This window comes from Penicillium roqueforti (assembly GCF_015533775.1).
Source record: "Penicillium roqueforti strain LCP96 04111 chromosome Unknown scaffold_15, whole genome shotgun sequence".
Taxonomy (NCBI): domain Eukaryota; kingdom Fungi; phylum Ascomycota; class Eurotiomycetes; order Eurotiales; family Aspergillaceae; genus Penicillium; species Penicillium roqueforti.
The window spans coordinates 313311-338749 of NW_024067579.1; the positions used below are offsets into that span (position 1 = coordinate 313311).

Below are 25439 nucleotides of genomic sequence, written 5' to 3' on the forward strand. Positions count from 1 at the left end.
AAAGTTATAATTTAAAGACTTCAACCCATCGCCGATCATCCTGGGGGAGCGGAACTCCAAAGTGGGGGCCAAAGAGCGGGAGTCTCCTATCTGGCATTTATATCCATCAAAGAAACATAAATCAACTCCAATCCTGTTGATTTCCCCAGCATAAATAAGACTCTCTGCCTTCATAACCCCGAACATCCCCAAACAAGCAAATTAGCCAGTGTCGGGGAAAAAAGAAAAGAAGGAAAAAAAAGAGGGTCACTCAGCCAACCTGAAACGAACCACAAGCCCACACCAACCCAACCCAACAAACCACCCTATACAGACAAAATGGGCCAAAAGGCCTCCGTCCCACAACCGGGCGCGCAAATTCAAGTCATCGGCGCCGGGCTACCACGCACCGGGACCTCATCATTCAGCGAAGCGCTAGAAATCCTCCTAAACGGACCGGTGTACCACTGCGGCACGCAAATATCGAAAGGCCCACCTGGAGAGATAAAAAGCTGGATGCCAATTCTGCAAAACTGGCTCAAAAAAGACGACAGCGCAAGGCGGGAAAATATGCTCACCCTCCTGCGCCACCAATTGGCCGGCTACGTCGCCATCACCGACTCCCCAGGCTCCGAGCTCGTCCCGGAACTCATGGAGCTGTACCCGGATGCCAAGGTCGTCTGCACCACCCGCGACCCCGTCTCATGGGAGAAGAGTATGCTCCACGTGCAGAGTTTGACTGGCGTTTGGTTTGCGCGTGCTGTCCTGCTCCCGCTGGACGGGTTGAGACATTTCATCCCGTATGGGTATTTGCTGGCGGCGCTGTGGGAGAGGCTTTATGGTGGTGTTGCTGGTCAGCATGGTCGGGAGACTTATGCGAGCCATATTGCTTGGCTGAAGGAGGTCGTGCCTGCGGATAGGTTGGTTTTCTTTGATGTTAAGGATGGATGGGGGCCGTTGTGCGAGGCTCTGAGTTTGGAGGTTCCAGTTGGGGTGCCGTTTCCCCGTATCAATGATTCCGAGGCTATTGAGAGGTCTATTAATCATCATTTACGGAGGGGTCTTGCGCACTGGGCTTGCATATTTGCTGTGTTTGGTGTTGGGGTGGCGGCTTTCCGCATGTGGAGGTGAGACGAGGGCGAGACAATTGCATACATGTGATTGAAGGATAAGAGGTGATCATTTGGTTGCGGAGTTGGTATTTTGAATTGTGCGATTTTGGAAACTCTTTGGTTGGTCAAACTCCAACATTCAGCGACTTGCATACATTGGATTATGTTGGTTTCTTCAGGCCCAGGTGGAGCATCAGGCAAAAACTCACTACGATAGATCGGCTTATACAGTCATTTACATAGCCATTTACACAGAATAAGATATATATGTCCTTTGGAACATGCATTACAATATATGAAATGAAATGAATTGCCTAAATGTCACAAATAAAATTTTGTACGCCAACTTTTGAACTCGTAAGCATAAATCCGACATCATTAACCAGTTCGCTCGAGCGATGCCGAGCTTTCCCTTCCACTATCATTTATTTCAAAGGTAGTTTCGATCTTCGTGTGAGTAAAGATCCTGTTTTTGGGGATAATACGCTCCTTGCTGGAGTTGGCCCCGCCAATGTTGTTACCCATGGGATCATCGTCCTTGCTGTCGACCGTGAACATAGTGAGGCTGTTGGGATCCCTGGCCTTGGAGAATCTAGATGCATACCACGGAGAAGTGTTGTTGCTTGACCATGGGTTATACTTATTCCCACTGCTGTATTCGCCGATGAAGCGAGGCACGAAGTGGGATGCAATCGCCTTGAATGACGGGATTGAGGCAGCGAATATGCCGACGTTGGTTTCGATAACAGACCAATACATGGAACCGCTGATGACGTAGGTGGAGTCCTTCGAGCTAAGCATGGCAGGAATGTAGGTAATTCGAATGATCGAGGAGATGCAAGCGCTGTAGATTAATCCGTTAGCAAGCATCTAGGCGGAGGTACTTGGGTAGACTTACAAAAGACCAAGACAGAGGATAAATGCCAGGACAAACTTCTGTTTCTGAGGCATCTGGAGATGGAAGATTACCTTGACGGGCAAGGTATAAGTCATGAGATCGGTGACGATGTTCAAGGCGGCGTTGCATAGATAGAAAATGTTGATGTTGACGCATTTTCCAGTTCCAGTTCCAGTCCAGGCCATGCTAATGGGTCGACATTGGAATGCAGCCACGAGAACGAATGAGATGGCTTGTGCTGCGATTACTCCCATCATAACCCAGGATAGGCGAGTGAGATAGCGATCTCCGAGGCGAGTATAGAACCACAGGACGGAGGTTTTGACGAATCCAAGTGTTGCGAGATAGAACATTGAGCTCAGCCAGACAGCCTGGGGAAGGTTAGAAATGCAATGCTGTACAATTTCGGGATACGCATCCTTACAAAAGAATAGTCGACGATCTTGGTCTGGTCGACATCCGCAAAATGTTTTCCAAGTCCATGTTTGACCGCTAATTGGTATTAGTTGCTGCAAAAAGTCGTAGGAAAAGCTAGAACATACCGATGATTACGACAGCTATAAATGCCCATGACAACGCCTATTTCCATTAGTATGATATTGTAATGACAATGTCAATGTCTCTTACACAAGCGCAAATAATGAGGTCTGGAAGATGTCAGTATGGTGTTGGTAAAATAGATCAAGCATAATCTACCTACAGTCGTCAACGCCCATTTGGCCCAAGACATAAAGGCGTGCGAAGAGACGAAGAGCCAACACAACGAAGGTCAAGGTGGCAAAGGCCACACAGACGCCCACGACCATAGGGCCTTGAGAACCATTGGCACCAGCCATGGCGAGGAATATGGATGATACAAGCAGAAATAAAAAGAGAGAGAAAAGACCGTGAGTTGACGTAAAGAAGGAATTAGACTAGATGAATAGTATAGATAGTTGTTTCACATATCCCATCGAGAACGAATGATCAAATGATTAGTGTAAGCATAAACGAAAAAAAAAGAATGAATGATTAGCGGTACCCCAGCTTATGGGCTATACTACACATATTTATCCCTAATGCCCCTGGTACTAGTTTGAATAAAAGTCTGCGCACACTACGGATGTGAATCCTGCATGGATCTAGTAGCCTTGGAGATCCACTGTATACCATAAAAAAAGCCACAAAAGAAGAAAACATCGTAACACTTCTGAAGCCACACGAGACAGACTATCCCCACAACTAAAGACATTCATCGACCTATTCGGGCTAAAATACGCATGCCATTTATGGGTAGGCTCCCAGTCTCAAGCCACTTACGAAAAACAGGAAGAGCCCTAAGGTGGGTTTTCTAGCGCTATGATTTGTCACTCAGATATCTCTAGTTGTAGGTGCAACTGAATCATGCTTTGACAAATGAAGCAGCAATCGTTTATAGGAACCTTTGTTCCGGGACAATGAGTCATTGTGTATAGGCAGTAAAGACATACACCTGATCGAGTTGGATTGGCTCGAACAAGTATCGTGGGTCGACACATTTGTCTCGAAGACGATTATTATCATTTTCTAATTATTGGAAAGTTCACCAAGTAGAAAATCCTTATAGCCAATAAGGAAGCAGGAAAAACATGGAAGAATAGAAAACGAGAGTCCGTGAGTTCCCGCCGAGGTGGAGAGATCTGATTTATTTTTGTTCTCATGCGATCGAGATGTTCGATGCTGATCAATATCTTGATACTAATATTAAATAGTAACTAGTATGTCCTAGAGTGAATACGTTATACGGAGTGATATTGTGCTTGTATAGTCCCGATAACCCTAATTCCGACGGACAAAAGCAACTAGAACATAGCAAACCCAGCGGAACATTGCTTAAAAATTTAGACGAATCCTCCCAGATATTAATAATGTAGAGGAGGAGCTCACCGATCTAAACGATCCAGAACCCGGGGAGCTCTTGTCTATGCGCCTAATTACGGAATATGACGGAGTAACGGACGATGGATGGCCCATAGTTTGAAGCCTCACCTCGATCTGGACGACTCCAGTTGCCTTCCGAGCCCGTTCTGAGCGGAAAGTGGGTCGTTTAATAACTTCTTATTAAGCGAGATTGGCTAGGTTAACTAGTTAACTAGAATGTGAAGCATCGGTGCATCTCATATGACATCAAAAACCTACACTGCACATTCTTCAAGGTACAAAGTGTGAGGAAATGGAACTTTAATAGTTACTGCGTACATATCCTATGTTGTACATATCAAGAGCCTTTTCGCAAATATTCTTAGAGATCGACTAGCAATTTTTTATCCTACTAGAAGTGCTTCCAAGCCAACAGGATTAAGAAGCACGATACTCCGTATACTCCGTGCAACCATAGAAATTATCCGCTTTAGCAAATAGTTGATCACTAGGGCTTGGTCTGTCTCATACAATAAACCTATTTTATCTTTTCCCCTTTTTGGGAAACCAGTGGAGAATCAAAAGTCGGAGTCTAACTCGTTCCGAGTCTCCTACCGCGTTGGTGCCCTGACTAGTCAACGATATTAATTCCCTCATCTCTAAATGTTGAAACTAGGTACCTTTTGTATGGCATCTGCATACAAAAGGTACAACCATAGAAAAGCTACGATATCGATTTCCCCAACACTCAACTAACTCAAAAATAATGGAACATACTCCGATTGGACCGTTCATGGAAAAACACTATACATATAGATTATATGGCACGATCTTTTACTTTGTGTAGTTGTGGTTCGAATCCTTTGTGACTTTTGTATGGAATTCCCTACAAAAGATACCTACTTCTGGAATTTATTAGAATTATCGTGACAGCCGAGATATTCCGATTTCCTGCCACGATTGTTGTAATCCGGGTTGAGGAAAATTTCGCACGAGAGCCATCATCTGCAACTTTATTTAGTCGACTCCATATGAGGACAGAGACCAGTGAGAAACACTGGCTATCTGTAGTGGAGAACGCCAGCCTCCCGCTCCACCTTAGTGCGATGTACTCCGTCATTCCGGTCTGGCCCAGTGCAAATGACCCTAGAGAACCTTGAAAGGCTTTGACTCACACCCGGTGAGAAACTGCCGAGCAACTAATCCCCTGCGCTGGTTGTTTTATGTTCGTGGGCAACGGCGCCTCTGAACGGCGCGCACCGAACCCGCACGGCCCCTTGACAGTTGGCAACGTCTTTCTCCATATTCAGAATATCTTTACTATTCTAGGCTACTAGGCACATCACGACGGGATGTGTGTTTTCCAGGAATAACCGCAACAGTGGATCAGCCCAAAGACGCGATTCCTTAGCAAGCGGAGTCGCAATCCTTCGACGATTTACCGATGCCCTTAGCGCAAGGACTAGCACCAAGGGGGCCAGATGCACGAGCTGTCACACGCCGAGGATATTCCAACCGTTGAGCCCAGGTTTGGTCTAGGCTTGATTCCAGGCAAATACCAGCATCGTCAGGTGTTGTTAGCTCGACATAGCCTTGGCCAATGACCTTTGGGCCCTTACTACTACAACGAATATGCTGTTTAGTGCGAATATTCATCCGCGGTCCTTCATTTCCGGAGGGATTACTCAGGTCTTCGTCCTCCATGCATCTGCATCCCTAATCCGTCATGGGTCTTGCAGAAAATGTCCTGTCACTGGTGACGGTGACCAATGTCATTTTGAGTCTTGTGGCCTATGTCACGCTCAAGTTTGCCTGGCAAGTTATTTACTATCGCTTCTTTAGTCCGCTCGCGAAATTCCCCGGTCCTTTCTGGGGCTCTGTAACTCGTCTCTGGATCGCATGGCATAATCTGCAGGAGACCGAGGTACCAACTGTTTATGCACTTGCTAAGAAATATGGTTGGTCTTGATTATATATCCGAAAGAAATGGCTTTCTAACAAGTGGACATATTAGGCCCTGTTGTTCGGATCACCCCAACATTGTTGCTGGTCAGCGATCATGAAAAGCTCCCGGAAGTCTACCACCGCAATGCAGACAAGACCGGACACTACATTACCGGAAGCTTTGGTGAGACCGAGTCTCTGTTCAACATGAGGTCTCATAAGACCCATGCCGTGTTCAGAAAGCACGTTGCCGGACCGGTATGACGATATGCGAGTTCAATTGCAGATATCAAAAAATGACCCTCAAAATAGTACAGTTTCAGCAACATCAAACAAATGGAGCCACTGGTTGATGTGCGCATCACCGAATGGACCACCAGGCTCAACGAAAAGTTCGCGAAGAGCGGCGAAGCCTTCGACTTCGCCTGGTGGGCAGTGTAAGCAGCGCACGCGCCAAATGAAACAATGCTCCGACTAACAAAACAACCAGCTACATGGCCTACGACATCATCAGCGAAATTGGCTTCGGCGAGCCCTTCGGCTTCATCGAAAAAGGCGAAGACATCGGCGGCCTAATCCAAGGCTTCCACGACGGCCTCCCAGCCTTCGGTCTCCTAGCCCGCCTGCACCCCTTCACCTCATGGGTAAAAACCACCTTCTTGAAAAAGTACCTCGTAGCCAAACCAGAAGACAACTCCGGCATCGGCGTGCTAATGCGTTTCCGCGACCGGCTCATCGACCAGCGCATCAAGGAGATCGAAAACGGCAAGAAAACCGACCGCACAGACCTGCTCCAGACTTTCCTCGATGCTCTCACAGAAGACGGAAAGCCCCTCGATCTGGAGTACATCCGCGCCGAGGTCCTGCTAGTCCTGCTCGCTGGCGCTGACACAACCGGCACCGCCTTCCAGGCCATGGTGCAGTTTCTCATGACCCACCCGCAGGCGTACGAGCGTATGATGGCGGAAATCGATAACTCCGCCCGCAAGGGTCTCATCTCCGATATGCCACAGTACAATGAGGTCCTGGAGCACCTGCCTTTCTATGTTGGCTGTGTGAAGGAGACTATGCGTCTGTGTCCGTCTGCGCCGAATATCTTCCCCCGCTATGTCCCTGAGCCGGGGCTCGATCTTTATGGTCGCTTTGCACCGGCGGGCACGGAGGTTACCTGTAACCCGTACCTGGTGCATCGGGATCCGAGGCTTTATGGGGATGATGCCGAGGAGTTTAAGCCGGAGAGGTGGTTGGATGCTGAGAAGGCGAAGTTGTATAATAAGTATAACTTTTCGTTCGGGTATGGGTCGCGTGTTTGTTTAGGGAGGGATATTGCTATGATGGAGTTGTTCAAGGGTCCTTTGCAGGTGAGTCTTTTTCCGGCTGTGCTACGTGCTATCCTGGGGCGAGTGCTGATTTATCGTCTAGTTCTTCCGTCAATACAAGCCGGAGACTGTAAAGGGTAAGCCCGAGGCTAAGCTCATGACCAAAGGTGGTATTAGCTACTGGAGAGACGTGTGGTTGACCATCTCTCCCCGGTCAGAGGTGAAGGCCGAGGGAAGGCTTGATTGAAGGTTGGGTCTACATACAGACAGACCGGAAGATAATGCCGGTCTAAAAAACGCTACATTCCATTTTGCACAGGATACAGCTCAAAAATTTTCATTTCTCAAAAATTCAATATCAATTTCCCGGTTCTGAGTCATTGCCATCCATATACCTATATTGTGTTTCTCTATTGTAGTGTCGCGCAGAACCAAAGCATGCGATCGTTCTCATTTGCCCACGCGGCATTCTTGACCTTGGCCAGTTCCTCGCCGATATATAGCCCCGCCTCGACGCTCCATCGCGTCCCCGTCGCCTGACCCACATCGTACCAGAAGCCCTTGATCGTCTCGACATTATGTCGGTAGTTAGAACCTGCCGCGACGTCTTTCATCGCATAGGATCCGCCCAGCGTATTCCCTAACTGACGCGCGACGATCATCAAGCTGGGTCGACGGCGACAGAGACGGACCATATGCGTCGCGACGCGGACCTGCTGGTCATAGTCCCACAGGTGGAAGAGCGAGCTCGCAAAGACGACGTCGATTTTCCCGGCTAACTTCTGGAAAATCGGGCTCGCGTGGTCCAGACAGTCGGGCGAGCTCAGGTCTCCCACGGCGAAAGTGGCGTTGAGACGGTCTCGATCGCGGAAGAGCTGGTATCCGAGATCGATAAACGGTTGCTCTATATCACATCCGTAGAGCTGCTCGCCCGGGATGCCCTGGTCGGCAAGGAAACGGATCTCCTGACCGAAACAGCAGCCGGCCTCGAGGATTCCGGCGGTTGGATCGTCGCGGAGACGGGCCAGTATGCGCTGGTAGACTGGATGGTGGGGTAGCTGGAAGGTGAGGAAGCGTAACTGGCCGATACATGGATAGTGGAAGATTGAGTAGGCTTCGTCGCGCTACGGATTGGAGATATTAATGATTGTTAGCTATTTGAGAGACTCAAAAAAAAAAAAAAAAACAAGGGAAAAGCAAGTTGCCGCGTACGAGCTTCAAGACGTGCGGGAGGATTTCGTCCGGATGGAAGCCGCTGTAGCTTTCTAACAGCCTCTGGGCCTCGGGGTTGATGCTCTGGACCTCCTGCTGATACCATTCGGGTTTCTTCTCGGACCCCATGATTCTTCTTCGAAGGAGGGAGTAGGTATCACAGGGGATGATGATAGATGAATAAATGTATTGCTATCATGGCTGCCTTTTGTAGTGAGAGGCACGCCTTAAGAGACCTGGTCGCAGATCATTGCCGAGTATCGCAGGTGGCCTTGCAGTATGGACTAGATCTCACTGTTCCTTCGGGGGTTTAGCGGTTGAAACAAGCCTGTAGGCTGATTTCGCTTCCACATAGCGATCCTTGCCTGTGCTCGCTATACAGCCGTTTCTGACCTTTAAAGCAGTCATTGTCGGTGTCAATCCCACTGGTCCTCGTATTCTAGTTGTCAACGGGGGTCTAAGATCAGGCAAAAACCAGGCATTCAGGCATTAAATGCAGGCATGCGACCTTACGCGCTATAACTACACCGTCGTAACCCCCTTAATACAGAACATGGCCTCCTGGTAGATTACTTGCATGCCTATGAATGAATCTTTGCGTTACCGCATTTACCTACGCGTCGAACCTGCCCAAGTCTTTCTCTGCACTCAACATCATGATGCGAGCCGTGCGAAACGCCTGGACTATTGCCGCCCATCGGGGTTTCACTACGTCTCTACCCTCCATTCCTTGTTACCGAATTCCCCGACGGTCTAGTCCGAGAGCCATAGTTGTGTCGCATCGAACAATTATGTCGCCGCCGCAGTGGACATGCACCCCGAAAGTGTTCCCTACCTCGGGACTCGAATTGCTTGACCAATCCATCGAGCTTGAGGAAGAGACACTGTCGGATTATCAACCGGAGAATTATTATCCCGTCAACCAGGGCGAAGTATTCAATGGTCGGTATCAAACAATTGCCAAAATAGGATACGGAGTAACCTCTACAGTTTGGCTTGCTGTAGGTGTGGTGGGTTCGCTTCAGCCCAACCAGATGATATGGTTCTGATAGCATTCCTTGAACCAGTGCATCAATATATGTTGTTCTAAAGGTTTACGTAACAGGCTAAAACCAGGCCTGCGAGCGAGAGCTGCACATCTACGAGCACATGAACCTGGTGGAAACAAACCATCCTGGCAGAAACTTCGTTCGCAAACTTATCGACCATTTCTATATACAGGGTCCTCATGGCCGTCATATCTGTTTTGTTCACGAGCCTCTCGGAACGAGTACAGATATTCTAGTGAAGATGTTCTCCGGGCACAAAATGAGCCTTGATGAGATGAAGCCCGGTATCCGACAGCTACTTATCGCATTAGACTTCTTGCACTCGGAGTGCCATATCATCAATACTGGTAATGATCAATCCGCCTGACGACTTCATATCATAGGCCTAACACTGTTACAGATATTCAGCTGAAGAACTTACTACTTCCTGGACCGGAGACAAGCGTTCTTACCCGATTCGAGGAAGCTGAAGTTGCAGATCCATCACCTAGAAAAATGCTCAAAAACCGAACAATCTACAAGAGCTTAGGTTTCCTTCCAAAAGGTGGGCTGCCGATCCTCGCTGATTTTGGGGAAGGATTGGGCGACGAAGGACATAGTGATGATATCATGCCAAACGCTTATAGAGCTCCTGAAGTGATGTTGAGATCGAACTGGGGTTATTAGGTGGATATATGGAATGTTGTCATGGTCGTGAGTGGAATATTCTAACCTTTTTAACGAGAAAATGCTAAAATTTTATATTTAGGCCTGGGACATTGTTAGCCCTCGCACCCTTATCAGTGGCAAAAATCCAGATGGCGTCTTTGATGACCGAGTTCATATGGCGGAACTGGTTGCCTTGCTAGGCCCTCCGCCACCTGAATTCCGGGAACAGAGACACCTCAGTTCGGTCTACTGGGATGAGTCAGGCAATTGGAAGGAAGTAGTCCCAATTCCAGACATCATTTTTGAGAGGCTTGCTGAGAAGGTTGAAGGGAAAGACAGAGAAGGGTTCTGGTTCTTGTGGTGGCTTCGGATGGCCTTGCAGTGAAACCCCGAGGACTGGGCGACGGCTTTGAAACTCTTATACGACGAGTGGCTGATGGAGGGGCTGTGATGAAAGGGCTGGGGGAATGAGGCAGAGATGAGCAAATAGTGGGTGAACAGAAGAAAGGTGGCAGTTCGATATGTACCATACTCAACCGCTGCATAAGTATTCCAAAGCTATGGAATAATAGCCTTATGCTATTAATGATATTACAGGAACCATCATGAATTACACAAGCGATAAATGTCACTCAAATGGCGCTATACCCGAAGTACATAGTTTAAACAGGTGTGCAAATAGGGATTCTCAGCTAAAACATCAAATAGATCTGTGGGTTGAGGATGTGCCAGCCTCCATGTAAGACAAAAACTGGTGTAGCCTGGCATCGGGCCTCAGTCTGCATCGCAGAGCTGTACACAAGAAAGTCGCCATATGTGATAGTTGTAGCTGGGTCCTTGAGTAGACAGAGCTCATTGTTCCAGATATTGATTGTATCGAATCGAGGCAGATACTGCAGCTCCCGAAACATCATGATAAGCGCGGTGTATGGGGGGATGTTTCCCTGGAGTTCTCTGTTCACTTTGTAGCGATATGCCAAGGTGTTGATGAATTCCTCTGGGCCGTTGAACTCAGAGAGGCTGGTAGGACGGAGACATTGCTCGACAGCAGTAAACCATTCGTCAAAACCGCCTCTGTCTTTAAGAGGTGCGAGGGGACAGAATATGCCGAAAGTGCCTAGCTCGGGCAGATGGGTTGGCTGATCCTCATCGGCAGGGTTCTCCAAACAAGCTTCATCCCAGTCGCGCTTGTTTCGTGCGCCTGGGTTAGTTTTTGTGCCAGGTGCACCTGTGGCTTGAGCTTCGCTGTCACTCATTGTGCATCAGAAGTGTTGTTTTAGAGAAGTTTCTCGAAAGGTGGAAAGGCGGATGAGCTTACAGCTCGGTAAGACAAGGGGTGGAAACCAGGGGAGAAAATAGATGGTTGATGGAAGAAGGGAATAAGATACGAAAGAGAATAAGAAGGTTAAAAAGGGAGAGATGACCTTAGAAGAGAAGACAAGTGTCGAGGAAGGTATGGACGTGTGCATATCAAGACAGAGAGCAAGCGCCTATGTAGTGCACTTAGGATGGTGAATAGCCAACCTACCACGCAGTTGAGATCAAAACAAGGACTGATCCTGTCTCTAAGATGCCATGAATGACAACAATATATCTACAGATGTTCTTTCACTGCTCACCTAGTTGATCTTCCTTCCTCTCTCCATGGTGTCTTTCCATCTTGCCTTCTCTACACAAAGCGTAATATGGAGTATGATACAATCAAATGGAATATGTAAATGAGAGCTACTGTATGAACACGAAAAACAAGATGTAAGCCAGGACAAATTTTGTTGAATGCTTTTAGTAACCCGACACCCACCGCTAGTACATTGGAACATGGTATGGCGTCAAATATGGAAGATGGAGAGAAAATCCCGAGACATTCAGGATGCGTTCATGATCATTCAGCAGTACCCATGACGGCATCCTAAATCAAGACAGTGAATGTTAGTAACGGAGCTAGAGAGTATGGGTATATCAAGGTGTTTGCTTACTCTTGCCTCATGGTACAAAGGAGTGATACCGGTCCAGTGAACAAACTGGTGCACACCCTGTCCAACAAGAGCCTCCAGTCCAGGGATGGTACTCCAACCCGCATCAGATGCCAGCTGCATCAAGGCGGTGACAGTAGGCTTGTAGGCCATCTCAAGAAGAACACGGTGCTTGCCAGCGTCGGGAGACTTGCCGATGAGAGTGCCATCGACCTCCTGAGCGCGCTCGAACATGTGGCAGAGCGTCTCGCGCATGGCAGGGTCGATGGGACGGTCGGCGGGGATCGTGCCAATAGCGACCCGGGGAACGGTGTCAAGCTGGGCCTGGTTGTCTACAACGCGGATGTTGTAGGTGGTCGGGAAGGTCGAGACCATACCCTCGAGCTTGCTGGCGTCACGGCCCACCACGTAGATTGGGGAGAAGTGCATGTGGTGGAGGGCGAAGATGGCAGCGCGGGCAGTACCACCGCCGCCGATGACAACAGCACTCTCGTTGCCGCTGGAACCGTAAATTCCTGTATTCCGCATGCATCGGATCATACCTTGCCAATCGGTGTTGTAACCAATCAGACGAGGGGGCTTGTCGCCGTTGGGGACGGGCACAATGGTGTTGACGGCGCCGATAATTTCAGCTTCCTGAGCGACTTCGTCGAGCAGGGGCATGATATCCAATTTAAGGGGGATTGTCACCGAGGCGCCACCGAAGTCAGGGGCGCGGATGAACTCCTTGAGGTCTTCGACGTTGGCAGTCTCCAGACGAGAGTACTCGTGGGGTAGACCCATTTTGGCGAAGAGGGTATTGTGAAGAGCGGGAGACCGCGAGCCGGAGACAGGGAAACCGCAGATAGCGAACTTCTTGGCCTTGATCTCACCCATCAGGGAAAGACCACGACGAATCTCTGCAGCGGACAGCTGACCAGGTGCCGCCTTGAAAGGAAGGCTGGGGTGAGACACAGGGGTCATGAAGCCGTTCAGGATACGGCTGAGCTGGCCACTGTCGCCCATGTTGATCGCAATTAGCGGCACGTCGTGGGCTTCTTCAGCCCGTGTCTTGAACTTCCGAAGGGCAGTGTTATCATCAAGGGTATTGGCAACACCGACGAGCTTGATGATATCGCCGTACTCAAGAGCACGGTTGTAGGATTGCATCCAGGACATGTTGGCCCACGATAGAGTGCCCTTGGGATCATGGTGCGAGGCGATGATCTTAGAGTAACCCTTCATCTCAGTAACGGCACGGAGCATTGCATCGGGGAACGCGATCTCAAGATCCACGAATTCGCACCCAGAACGGAACGCTAGTCGGTACAGCTCCATTGCCGCATCATGAGCATCATCGGGGAAGCGGCCACCTTGGCTCTTGGTGCGGATGGTGAAGATGAGCGGCAAGGTGGTACGACGGCGAAGGAAAGACATTTGTTCCATGACGTAGTCAACCGAGGGAATATCGCCGTCAACTGAAGGGTCCTTCAACAGGTCGACCCGCAGTTCGACAGCATCAGACCCGACACAAGCCTCAGTGATAATATCGCCCGATGGTTGGAGATCAGGCAGAGTCAATGAGACAAAGAAGCTGTGCTTCTTCTTCTTGATGAGACTAAGGCTGTCTATTTGGCCAGTGACTACCCGCATGAAGCGGGTAAAGTCCTCCGAGGCAAGGGCTAGCTCCGTTGAGGTCGAGTGCTGACTATAGTACTGGATGTTGCTGCACTTTTCGAACCAAGGCTTACGTCGTAGCCACACGCCCATCATATCCTCCACGTAGGCAGGGCGGGTCTTATCAACTTGGAGGAAGTCCATCACCAGCTTGATGTTGCGCATGATGAGGAGCACGTTGCCCTTGCTCTTGTGGTAGTCGGTAAGTAGTTTTCGTGCCTCCGGCAGTTCAACAACACCTCCGCCGCAAGCGAAGGCATAGCCAGTAGGATGATCCTTAAGGACACGCCGAAGGACAGCGAGTTCTGCATCTCTGAATCCCTCCCAGCCGCGTGTCTTGATAATATCGGGGATAGTCGTACCCTCGGAAGTCTCAAGCTCAGTATCAAGATCGATGAACCGACGACCAAGAGCCTTAGAAACCCAGTTGCCAGTGGTGGTCTTTCCAGCGCCACGCATCCCAATGATGAAGATAGAGGCGCTGCTCCGCTCCACTTCGCTCGAGACAGCATGCTCGGATTCCTCCAATTCTTTTCCAGTCAGGTTCACGCTGAACATTTGCTTCAAGGTGTCCCACCAGCCAGGCCAGGTCTTACCAACGCATTCTTTCTCTAGAATAAGGGTGGACTGGGGAGCGACAAGAGACAACACACTGAAACTGAACGCGACACGGTGGTCATCGTAACAGAAAATACCACCGGATGGCTGGCGAAGGGTGGAACGATCAATACCGTCGATCTCAAGCCCGTCGTCATGCTCACGGCACACCACGCCGAATTTGGCCAATTCATCTTTCATAGCCTTGATACGGTTACATTCCTTGACACGCTGATTTGCGATACCGTAGATACGAGTTGTGTGGTTTGAGCCCTTGCCCCGGGCAACGGCCGCGAGAACGGAGGCAGTAAGGAAGGCATCTGTCATGGGCTCCATATCCACATTAGGCAGCGGCTGCAAAACGCCATCAGTAGGCCCAGTAACAGTGGTGGAAGTATCGGTCTGTAAAACGGAGCAGCCCATAGGCCTTAGAACATCCACTGCGAAACGAGCATCGCCCTGAAGGGACTTGGAACCAATGTTAGGGATAGTACAAGTCGTGCCAGTGAGGGCAGCAATGGCCAAAGGATAGGTCGCAGAGCTTGCGTCGCTCTCCACAACATATTCAGCAGGGTTCACGTAGTGAGCCTGAGGGATGTGGTAGGTGTGCTCCTCGGTAGTAGACTTCTTCACGTCGATGCCGAAAGATCTCATCATCGCAGTCGTCATGTCGATATAAGGCTGTGAGATGGGCTTACCACCGACCAGCTTCAACGTCACCGGCTCCTTGGCGTATGGAGCGCACATAAGCAGCGAGGAGACGTACTGAGAGGAAACTTTAGCGGCCAGGTTGATCTTTCCTCCTGCAAAACCTCCAGAAGCGGCGATCTTGAGAGGAAGACATCCCTTGCTTTCCATGTACTCGACACCGGCACCGTTGACGGTAAGAGCGTCGACAAGGTCGCCAATAGGCCTTTGCTTCATGCGGTTGTTGCCGGTCAAGACACTCGAGTCGACACTGCTGGGGGTAGCGAGTGTAGCCACAGTGGTGAGGAATCGTGAGGCAGTTCCGGCGTTACCCAAGTACAGAGGCGTAGGACTTGCGATGATCTTTCCGCCCTTGCCGTTCACAACAAGAACTTCACCTTCCTCCTCCCAAGAGAAAGTTGCCGCGCCGAGTCGCTCTAGGGCATTCAGCATGACCTCAGTGTCGTCGGAGTGCAAGAGATTCTTGATGCGGCAGGTTCCAGAACCAAGCGCAGCAAGAACAAGGGCACGATTTGAGATACTCTTCGATCCGGGGGGTGCGCAAGTGACATTGAGCGACTTGGGCACTCCGGGGTGAACCTCAATACTGGGAGCAAGGACGACACCAATATCCTCATTAGAGACGACACTGGCCTTCGGCTCGTGAGTACGGCCGATTGCTGACAAGAGTACAACCTTCTTTTTGGGACCATCATTCTTCTTGTCCAAAGCCATGTTGAACAGCAACTGGTCTACTGAGCAGTGCTTACCAGCAGTCAACTTACGAACCCGTGGATCTTTCATGGAAGTGGGCAAGCCGTAGGCCGAGAGGCACTTTACCACACGAGCAACGGCGACTCCCTTCAGGATGCCCAAGTGTCTCGCAAGCTCTGCCTCCTTCACCATGCCGATTGCGACACATTCGCCGTGAAGAATCTGAGGCGTAAGGATCGCCTCAATGGCATGCCCAATAGAATGACCCCAGTTGAGCAGGTTGCGAAGGCCGCCTTCACGCTCATCTGCGGAGACAACAAAGGCCTTGTGACGTGCTGATGCCAAGATTCTAGCCTTCAGGATATCCCGGATGTCGTCGAAGCGACCTTGGCCAGCCTTTGGCTCGCTGCGCACAGCAGCCAAAATTGAATCTGCGTTATCTTCCAAGGCAGTGAATTCCTCTTCACTTGAAATAGCAGCAGTCTTGATGACCTCGGCCATGCCATTGATGAACTCTCGGACGGGGAGAGTCTCGAGGAACTCAAGATCAATGTAGATTCTTGATGGCTGCCAGATAGAACCAATAAGGTTTTTACCAAGCGGAGTGTCAATAGCTGTCTTTCCTCCGATTGAGGAGTCCACCATGGCAAGGAGGGTGGTCGGGACCTGCACGAAGCGCACACCTCGCATGTAGGTTGCTGCAACGAATCCAGTCAAGTCCCCAATCACACCACCACCCAATGCGATGATCACTGTGTCTCTACCACATGGTGGATTCTGGCTTAGCATCCAATCTTCGATGTCGGCTTTTGTCTGCCGTGACTTGGAGCTTTCTCCGGGGGCCGCATTGTGGATGAGGAGCCGCGGGGGTGGGGTGATGGAAGCAGCGGCAGCCTCAAAAGTCTTTTGGAAAGTAGGGGTATAGAGAGATCCGAGGTTGGTATCGGTGATTAGGACGTAGGTCGTCGAGGACAAGCCACTGATCAAGTCCTTTGCGACAAAATTGCGCCAAAGACCAAAGTCAGCGACAATGCTCTCCCGGCCCAAGATGCTGATCTTGGTGGGTTCAGACATTGCGGAGGAGGATATAGATAAGGACTTGGTAATGGCGAAGTTCAATGACTGCTCAATTCATTCTGTGGCTTGTTAGTACCCTGACTCACGGTACTGTATCTGTTTCCGGCCACAATGAATCTAGGGATACAAGGTGCACACCGATCATTTGGAGGAGAGTGAATGATTAGAGGAGTTTGACCAACCTGGACAAAGCTTATCCAAGAGCCAGTAGTGTATCAAGAGAATATAATCTCCAAGTCAAGAACCAACTAGACAGAAAAGGAAGAAGAGTATTGCTGCCCCTCCGGTGTCGCGGGCAGTTTCTTGACCGCCCGGTGACTCAATCTATCGATCTATGATAGTTAAGCCCTTGGACGTCATCACTTACGATTTATATCATAAAAACATGTACCTGCAACTTTGCTTCTAATTTTAATGAGTTCCGATTCAGACTACGAAACAAATGTCCTATAAAAATTTGCCAACTTCTACATTTCGATCTCAAATTTCAACTTAGCCGACATCGCCTGATTCGATCGCGAACCCTACAAATAGAGAGTACAGGGATATAAATCAGCCTTAGAACGATATATAGTAGCTACCTACCCAGGCCGTGATATCTCGTGGCATCACGCCGTGAATCACCGAAGTTCGAATTCTTCTTTGCCTGGCTATTTACACATGAATACCTGCCATCACTCTTCCTCATCCTCGTCATCGTCCTCAGCCTCCGAGACTTCTTCTCCGAGTTCCTTGAGCCGTTCCTAAGATAATAATTAGTCAGATCCCCAGAAGCTTGAGAAAATATCTGGCCAGTAAACATACCTTGTCCTCCATTCGCTTAGCCTCAAGGTCCCCAAAGACAATCAGCAGGTCTTCCAGTTCAGACTGGGCTGACTGGCGAGCCTCCTCCTTTTCTTTGGCTTCAATTTTAGCCTTGTCGAGCTGGGCCTGCATGCTTTTGAGGGCTTCGGCCGCACTACGAGCTTGAGACTCGGCCTCCCTAGCCTTTTCCTCGGCCTCTTTAGCCCGTGCTTCCAGCGCAGAGGTCTGAGATACGGTGCCTTCTTGGGCTGTTTCAAGATCGTTGCTAGACTTCTGAGCCTTGGCAAGGTCTGACTTTAGAACTGCGACAGACTGCTTTAGGGTTGCAATCTCAGCCTCATGCTCTTTTTTGGCTGCGGCGAGATTTGACTCGAGAGTCCCGACTGTATTATTGTGACCGGTGGATTCAGCCTCATATTTCTGCTTGATTGTAGAGAGATTGGACTCCAAGCTTTCAACTTTGCTCTTGTATTCACCGACTTCCGCTTCGTGATTTTGCTTGGCTGCGGCCAACGTAGATTCCAGGCTCTGCAATTTTTTGGTAAGATCGGTGACTTCTCCATCGTGGGTTCCCTTGATGCTTTCAAAGTCTTTGATTTGCTTGTTGAGGTCTGCCACCAGTCCATCATTGCTTTTCTTGGTATTTTCTAGCTCCTGAATCTTCTTTTCAAGATCGGCGACCTGTCCCCCGTGGGCCAGCTTGGACTGGCTGATCGTGTTCTGCAACTCCTGGATCTTTTTGCTGAGGTTATCAACTTGACCGTTGTGGGATTTCTTGGTGCTTTCCAGATCTTCAATCTTCTTTTGAAGATCAGTGACCTGTATACCGTGGGCCTGATTGGACTGGCTGATGACAGTTTCCAACTCCTGGAGTCTCTTATTGAGATTGACAACTTCTCCTGTATGTTGTTCCTTCATGTGAGAAAGCTCCGACTCTAAGCCACGGATAGTTTGCTGCAAACCAACAACCTCTCGCTCATGATGCTCTCTCACTTCCTTTGCTTTGCTGCTCTTGTTTTCAGATTCCACCGAAGTTTGTTTGAGCTGATGGTCGATGACACGGAGTTGATCATTGTGCTGCTTAAGTAACTCATTCTTGTGGTGGTTATGTTCTTTTTGGAGCTTCGATAGCTGTTGGGATAGCTCCTGCGCATGGCGTTGCTGCAGAGATAGGTTGGTTTGTTGAATCTTTGACAGCTCAATCGCGTTAGATTCCTTTGTCTTTCGGTGGTCCAACTGTTCTTGATCAAGCCTCCGCTGAATGCTAACGAGATCAGACTCCAATGTTTGAAGGGTCTGGGTGCGATCTTCAATTTCTGCACGCAATGAATCAACAAGCTCACGTGAAATTCCCTTTTCGACGCCATTGGCAACAACAGAAATCTCAAACCCGGGTTCACGGTCAATGGCACGAAGCAATCGGCTGAAGTTATCTTTCAGGAACTCGATGAATGAGCGGTCAAAGAACACCTCCGGCAGTCCACCCTCGAGTTGACTACCAGCGGTTTGAGGAAGAACCTCAAAGTCGCGAACCAATGGACATTCACGAAGTCTTGTGATCTTATCAATATATTGTTCCCTGCCAAGCTGTTCAATGAGTAGTTTATGTAACGTGATGCGAGGGATCGGCGAATCTTTTGTGGAGAACTCATAGATGACACCCAACAGGACCGTGCAAAGGCCGGGCACCAATTTACTGGGGGTGCGCTGATGCTTGATTTCCTGCAACAAGGTTTGAATGCAGCTACCCTCCCCAAGAAGATCATTCACGACGTCTGGGTCTTCAAAAAGCCATCCACAGAGCAACATCAGATAACCGACTGTGATTCTTTCGTCATCGCCGCGCTGCAGACCAGTAATCAGGTTTCCAACGACGGATTGAACACTAGTGACCACTTCTTCGCCGCTCTCAGCGTCACCCTCGGTAACAGCCATAGCTATTGCCTTCGCCTCTGCATCATCGAAGATCAAATGGAACATCAGAACACAGGCCATCCACACCTGATATGGATCGGCATTTCCTCGCGCCTCCGGAGCAGTGAGAAGTACAGATAGAATATTAGGAATCCGATCCTGCCCGCTGGTATGCCCTTCAATGGCTCGCCTGAGCACATGCATGCGAATTCCAGGATGATGAGCGAAAAATGCTTTCATACATTCGCAGGCAGCAAGCCGTGCGTCTAAAAGGTTGTTGGGAGCAGGTTCGAGGCTGAGCTTTAAAAATGCTTCAATGACATTGATGCGTAAAGGTTCATTCGCATCACCATTGACAGCCTTGTCGCCGCGGGGGTAGGAGCCCCAGAGGACTTCGATATCACCGAATCTTTCCTGCAACGGTGAGTTGCCGCGAATCAGATCGGCACAAGTTGACAAGGCCTGGACTTATTAGACAAAGGTACAGACAAGGGTGGGCAATAGCAATCTCACCTTCGAAGTCACGCTAACACTGAATCTTTGTCCAAATGCAATGCTAAGAACTTGCTCTGTCACGCCATTCTGCCAAAATGCAGTCTGGTTAATGGGTGTACTCATGCCACCGCGAATCAAAAACAACTGGATGATGGCCAATAGGCCCCAGACATTCTTATCTCGGTGGACCAGAGTCCACTGTGGCGCCGGCTCATTGTCTTTTGGCTCCTGCTGACATTCATGAAGCAAATGTGTTACTCTTTTCACACAACCGGTCTCGCGGAAAAACGATTGGTTGGAAACATTGAATCTCAACAAGTGAGCCAACAAGGAGAGGCAATCTTCCACTACCTCGGTCCCATGAGTCAATGCTCCCTCTGCTTCAATAAGCGAGAAAAGTATTTCGAATGCATTCTCGAATGCCACAAGCTTTTGCAGCTCTTCCGAGGCGGGGGTCAGGGCAATTAACAAGACGAGAGCCTCTAGCAGAAAACATTTTGTCAGCTCCAATCTTCCATGTCCCACAAGGACGCACAAATAAAAACGACATACCGTTCCGTACTGGCTCCCTCGCATCAGTCAGCACATTGACTAGTTTGGAAATACCAAGTGGCGCTGTAAAAATGCATTCTTGTGTTCGTTCTGGTCGTGCGCTGCAAATGTGGGACATCAATTGAAGCGAATAAAGGCGGGAGTAGAATTCACGGGCTTCTAAAAGGTTGAGTAGGGTAGTTATATTATCTTGTCGCTTTAGAAACGTTAGTCCACCATATCAGGGCCGAGGTCACGATGCGTACCTGAGTGAATTCATCTGCCAGCCACAGAGCTATTTCGTCCGACGCTTCAGGCTAAATATATATATATATATAAGCAACCCGAATGAAACTCATCAGAGTACAAGATACCCACACTAGATTCATCAGGCGTGAACAGCATTAGAAGGGTCTCGAGGACCACTTTGATGGTGTCCACATCCTCACTGTCATTGCGTAGACTGCTGATCAATGACCGCAGGCCACCAGAAGCGACTGATGCAGGGTAGAGTTTTGCAAAGCTTCTTAATCCCTGAATTGCTGCCCGGCGATCTTCCAACAATGTAGCACTCTGCAGTCTACTGCTTAATACGTCGATTGTGTCCGTAGCCGTTTGTTTGGCCGGAGCTTGCGACTCGAGGATTCGGAACATGGTAGTTGATTCGCAATATCATGATCACTGCCGGCCGAGGGCGTAGGAATTGGTAATCATCTATGAGAGATCTATGAGAGAGCAAAGTGAGAAAGTGAGGAGGTTGGTTAGTTCGCTAGTCAGTAGAAAGCTGTCCTATTGTAGTGCCTAAGCGCCGCTTTTGGCTCAAACCCGCAGAATTGCCGACCGCCCGGAATTTATCTTTTCGTCGAACGGCAAGCTCAAGACCACAAGTTCACTGCTCTCAACCTGCACCGCGATCATATCTGCGGTTGCATCTCTTCTTATCTTTGTTACATGATTCAGAGGAGTCTGTGTCTTATCTGAACTGGCTCATATTGTATCTCATTCACTAACAGAGAGATCGCGCCTGCGCCTGCACGAACGCCGCCAACTAATTGCGACACAACAGTACCGGAACTCTCCTAGTGTCGCATTACAATCATGGGTGTCCCCGCGTTGTTCCGATGGCTGTCCAACAAATATCCGAAGATTGTCTCTCCGGTTATTGAGGAGCAGGCCCAAGTGGTCGATGGAGAAGAAATCCCGATCGACATCACTCGTCCGAACCCCAATGGCGAGGAGCAGGATAACCTTTATCTGGACATGAATGGTATTGTTCATCCATGTACCCATCCTGAGGGGAAGCCTCCTCCAGCGGACGAGCAGGAGATGATGATGGAAATCTACAAGTACACCGATCGGGTAGTCAACATGGTGCGCCCCAGAAAGCTTCTCATGATCGCTATTGGTATGTATATATTCTAATGGAGCTTTCAATACCCTCCAAATCGGAGATGTCCACTAACCTCTATCCTACGTACAGACGGTGTCGCCCCAAGAGCGAAGATGAACCAGCAGCGTGCGCGTCGATTCCGCTCGGCGCAAGAGGCTAAGGAGAATGACCAGAAGAAAGAGGAACTCCAGAAGATGCTCGCCCAGCAACATGCTACAAAGACCGGCGAGCAGTTGATGCGGGAGGAGGTTGTTCAGAAGACGTGGGACAGCAACGTGATTACACCAGGAACGCCTTTTATGGATATCCTTGCTGCCTCGTTACGGTATTGGATTGCCTACAAGCTTAACACTGATCCGGGTTGGGAAAATGTATGTCTTGATTTATTATCTTGGTACCAATGAACATACTGACGTTGACAGCTGAAAATCATCATTTCAGATGCCACGGTCCCAGGTGAAGGAGAACACAAGATCATGAATTTTGTGCGGTCGCAGCGAGCCTCGCCTAATCATGATCCCAATACTCGTCATGTCATCTACGGTCTAGTAAGTTTGTGATGATCTTCTAAATCAATCTTCTCAGATCACTAACTTCAAACAGGATGCTGATCTGATTATGCTCGGTCTTGGTACTCATGAGCCCTACTTCCGAGTACTGCGTGAAGATGTGTTTGCCCAAGACTCAAGGCCTCGGGGATGCAGGCTTTGTGGACAGAACGGCCATAAGGCTGAGGAGTGTCTAGGCCGCCCAAAGGAGAAGAGTGGAGAATTCGACGAGAAGCAGAACGCTGCCCCTCTGAAGCCATTCATTTGGCTTCATGTCGCCGTGCTAAGAGAATATCTTGCCGTGGAGCTTCGTGTTCCTCAGCAACCGTTCCCATTTGACCTGGAACGTGCACTGGATGACTGGGTCTTCATGTGTTTCTTCGTTGGAAATGATTTTCTTCCTCATCTGCCTTCTTTGGATATTCGTGAAAACGGAATTGATACATTGATTGCGATCTGGCGTGACAATATCCCCGCCATGGGAAGCTACCTTACCAAAGATGGAACTGTTGAGTTGAAAAACGCTCAAATTATCTTGCAAGGACTAGCAAAACAAGAAGATGCCATCTTCGCCCGTCGTAGGCAAGCGGATGAAAGAAAACAGGCGAACGAGAAGAGACGCAAGGAGCAAGACGCGGCTCGAAATGAAGAGCGTGCTCAAAAGCGAAGGCGGAGTTCCCCCCAGCATGACTTGACAGCTGGGGATCGCTCTCACGGTGGTGGCGAGCCCGCCCCTCCCATGGAACTTATCACACCCGGCCGAGGCCACTTGAACAAGGAGACTAGAGAGCTGACACACAGCATGGTCATCAACCGCGGAGCTGTGTACCGTGCTAACATGGAGAATAAGAGCGCCGCTGCCGTGTTAAAGAGCAAACTCATGAAGGGTAACCAGGATGTAGCTGGAGACAGCGAAACTCCAGCTACAAATGGCGAAGATGTACCAGGTGAAACCCCAGGGCAGACTTCTCCCGGGGTTCTCGGGAAACGAAAGGTGGATGCAACTGAACAGGAGCTTACCGAGGCAGGAACACCCGGCAGAGACTCTCCTCTGCCCGTTCCTGTTGCTCCCGAGAAGCCTAAACAAGATGAGCCCCAAGAAGACACTGTCAAGCTGTGGGAGCCAGGATACGCCGATCGATACTATGAGCAAAAGTTCGGCGTGGACCCGAAAGATTTAGAATTCCGCCACCAGGTCGCTCGTGAATATGCGATTGGCCTTTGTTGGGTTTTGCAATACTATTTCCAGGGGTGCCCCTCTTGGGTATGTTGTCAACCCCCACTTAATTATACGATTGAGCTTCGCTAACTTGATTGCAGACCTGGTATTATCCAAGGCACTATGCGCCATTTGGTGGGTTTTTTCTTTGGTGGTTTCCCTCAGATTTCCCAGAAATCAGCTAACACATATTTTACAGCTGCTGATTTCGTTGATATTGGCGATATGGACGTCAAGTTTGAGAAGGGCACGATATTCAAACCTTTTGAACAACTCATGGGTGTTTTGCCTGCCTCATCTAACCACGCGCTGCCGAAAGTTTTCCATCCTCTCATGGAAAATCCTGATAGCGAGATCATCGATTTCTACCCGGAGGACTTCCCATTGGACTTGAACGGCAAGAAATTTGCCTGGCAGGGCGTGATTCTTCTCCCTTTCATTGACGAAACTCGCCTTCTAAATGCCATGGCGAAGGTATATCCGCTCCTCACTGAGGATGAAAAGAGCCGCAACTCTCATGGTCAGGATGTTCTTCTGCTATCCGACCGAAACCCTTTGTACCAAGACCTTGTCGCGAACTTCTACTCTAAGAAGCCTGGCCCGGCACAATACTCCATTAAAGAGGATGTGAGTGGCGGCCTGGCCGGTATTGTCGAGCGCAGCGACACCTACATCCCCCACAGCTCGTTAGTTTCGCCATTGGAGGCACATGGAATGCCAGGAGTCGATGATGATCGTTCTCTCACGTGAGTTTAACCCTCCCATCTCTGCAGTTTGCTTCTTTGACTAACTGATCAAAGGGTTCTGTATACGATCCCGGAGTCTTCTCATGTCCACAAGTCCATGCTTCTCCGCGGGGTAAAGCTACCGACGCCAATGCTGGATTCAAATGATATCAGAGCCACCCAAACACGATCCCAAAACTCGGGCCGATCATTCGGTGGCGCACCTTTCCAGGGCAGAGGACGCGGCGGCCGGATGAACTACTCAACTGACCGCCCGAACCCATTCGCTGCACATCTTGACCCGAAGTTCAACTCTGGGCCTTCCCAAGGTGGTCCCGGTGGTGCTCCCATGGTACCTCCTGGATGGGTTCCCCCTGGCCAAGGGTACGGAGGCTACGCCAGAGGACCGCCTCCCCCTCCACGCGGTGGAATGCCACACCAGTACCCTCCTCAGCACCCTCCTCAACACGGTTATCAACAGCCTGGGGACTATTATGCCCAGCAAAACAACCAGTACAACCAGGGCGGTCAGTACAATAACAGTCATCAATCAGGCTATGGCCAGCAGGATTATCGTGGAGGCAGAGGCGGTAACCGTGGAGGGCGCGGCCGTGGTGGGCAGAACCGAGATCACTACTCCAACAACCAAGGCGGAGGAGGGTATAATCGGTACTAAAAGTAAATGAGGGTCCGGCTTTCTGACTGTTTCTTGCTTCTTCCGATACTCCTAGTTATTGATCTTTTGATACGTTTGGGAATTGGGCATGTCTAGGGAACCATTGGAGTTAGAGAAATGTAAAATGAATTCAATTGATGTTCCAACAGACCCTTCTTTTGTCCTTCTGCATGCAAGAGTCGCGCCCTGATGCCCCAAGAGTATATACAAAGGCTGCTCGAATCCCCATGCTACACTATACCTAGACAGTAAAAAAAAGCCATTTTCTCACCACATGGTCCAAAGTCTACTACTTGTTCTATGTTCATCTAATTGGCTGTTTTGTAATTATTCTCACTCTTTATTTGGGAGTCCTCCTATCTTCTGCCCACAACCCTAATACGATGCTTGTCTA

General features: G+C 49.5%; 10 protein-coding genes across 10 annotated transcripts; 5 read left to right on the top strand and 5 right to left on the bottom strand.

Moving 5' to 3' along the window:
* Nucleotides 1–318: 318 nt before the first annotated feature.
* Nucleotides 319–1110, top strand: LCP9604111_5981 (sulfotransferase family protein; the record flags this gene model as incomplete). Its single annotated transcript, XM_039073851.1, has 1 exon — nt 319–1110. The coding sequence occupies one exon, from the start codon at nt 319–321 to the stop codon at nt 1108–1110; it is 792 nt and encodes a 263-aa protein (XP_038928016.1).
* A 359-nt stretch (nt 1111–1469) lies between these two features.
* Nucleotides 1470–2825, bottom strand: LCP9604111_5982 (putative integral membrane protein Pth11-like; the record flags this gene model as incomplete). The annotated part of the gene is made up of 6 exons (XM_039073852.1): nt 1470–1935; nt 1990–2360; nt 2414–2481; nt 2532–2568; nt 2617–2636; nt 2690–2825. The coding sequence occupies 6 exons, from the start codon at nt 2823–2825 to the stop codon at nt 1470–1472; spliced, it is 1098 nt and encodes a 365-aa protein (XP_038928017.1).
* A 2768-nt stretch (nt 2826–5593) lies between these two features.
* Nucleotides 5594–7377, top strand: LCP9604111_5983 (cytochrome P450; the record flags this gene model as incomplete). The annotated part of the gene is made up of 5 exons (XM_039073853.1): nt 5594–5825; nt 5882–6069; nt 6124–6248; nt 6302–7172; nt 7234–7377. The coding sequence occupies 5 exons, from the start codon at nt 5594–5596 to the stop codon at nt 7375–7377; spliced, it is 1560 nt and encodes a 519-aa protein (XP_038928018.1).
* A 163-nt stretch (nt 7378–7540) lies between these two features.
* LCP9604111_5984 (class I SAM-dependent methyltransferase) lies at nt 7541–8471 on the bottom strand (the record flags this gene model as incomplete). The annotated part of the gene is made up of 2 exons (XM_039073854.1): nt 7541–8254; nt 8343–8471. 2 exons carry the CDS (start codon nt 8469–8471, stop codon nt 7541–7543), a joined length of 843 nt encoding a protein of 280 aa, XP_038928019.1.
* A 527-nt stretch (nt 8472–8998) lies between these two features.
* Nucleotides 8999–10057, top strand: LCP9604111_5985 (uncharacterized protein; the record flags this gene model as incomplete). Its single annotated transcript, XM_039073855.1, has 3 exons — nt 8999–9352; nt 9459–9738; nt 9792–10057. The coding sequence occupies 3 exons, from the start codon at nt 8999–9001 to the stop codon at nt 10055–10057; spliced, it is 900 nt and encodes a 299-aa protein (XP_038928020.1).
* Nucleotides 10058–10078: 21 nt separating this feature from the next.
* LCP9604111_5986 (uncharacterized protein) lies at nt 10079–10424 on the top strand (the record flags this gene model as incomplete). The annotated part of the gene is made up of 2 exons (XM_039073856.1): nt 10079–10084; nt 10140–10424. 2 exons carry the CDS (start codon nt 10079–10081, stop codon nt 10422–10424), a joined length of 291 nt encoding a protein of 96 aa, XP_038928021.1.
* A 307-nt stretch (nt 10425–10731) lies between these two features.
* On the bottom strand, nt 10732–11295 carry LCP9604111_5987 (uncharacterized protein; the record flags this gene model as incomplete). Its single annotated transcript, XM_039073857.1, has 1 exon — nt 10732–11295. The coding sequence occupies one exon, from the start codon at nt 11293–11295 to the stop codon at nt 10732–10734; it is 564 nt and encodes a 187-aa protein (XP_038928022.1).
* Nucleotides 11296–11921: 626 nt separating this feature from the next.
* Nucleotides 11922–16740, bottom strand: LCP9604111_5988 (pentafunctional protein ARO1; the record flags this gene model as incomplete). Its single annotated transcript, XM_039073858.1, has 2 exons — nt 11922–11948; nt 12016–16740. 2 exons carry the CDS (start codon nt 16738–16740, stop codon nt 11922–11924), a joined length of 4752 nt encoding a protein of 1583 aa, XP_038928023.1.
* Nucleotides 16741–17417: 677 nt separating this feature from the next.
* Nucleotides 17418–21141, bottom strand: LCP9604111_5989 (uncharacterized protein; the record flags this gene model as incomplete). The annotated part of the gene is made up of 6 exons (XM_039073859.1): nt 17418–17486; nt 17548–19923; nt 19975–20438; nt 20509–20704; nt 20754–20804; nt 20866–21141. 6 exons carry the CDS (start codon nt 21139–21141, stop codon nt 17418–17420), a joined length of 3432 nt encoding a protein of 1143 aa, XP_038928024.1.
* A 444-nt stretch (nt 21142–21585) lies between these two features.
* rat1 (5'-3' exoribonculease Dhp1) lies at nt 21586–25045 on the top strand (the record flags this gene model as incomplete). The annotated part of the gene is made up of 7 exons (XM_039073861.1): nt 21586–21892; nt 21968–22248; nt 22300–22425; nt 22481–23689; nt 23746–23779; nt 23844–24390; nt 24445–25045. 7 exons carry the CDS (start codon nt 21586–21588, stop codon nt 25043–25045), a joined length of 3105 nt encoding a protein of 1034 aa, XP_038928025.1.
* Between the last annotated feature and the right edge of the window lie 394 nt (nt 25046–25439).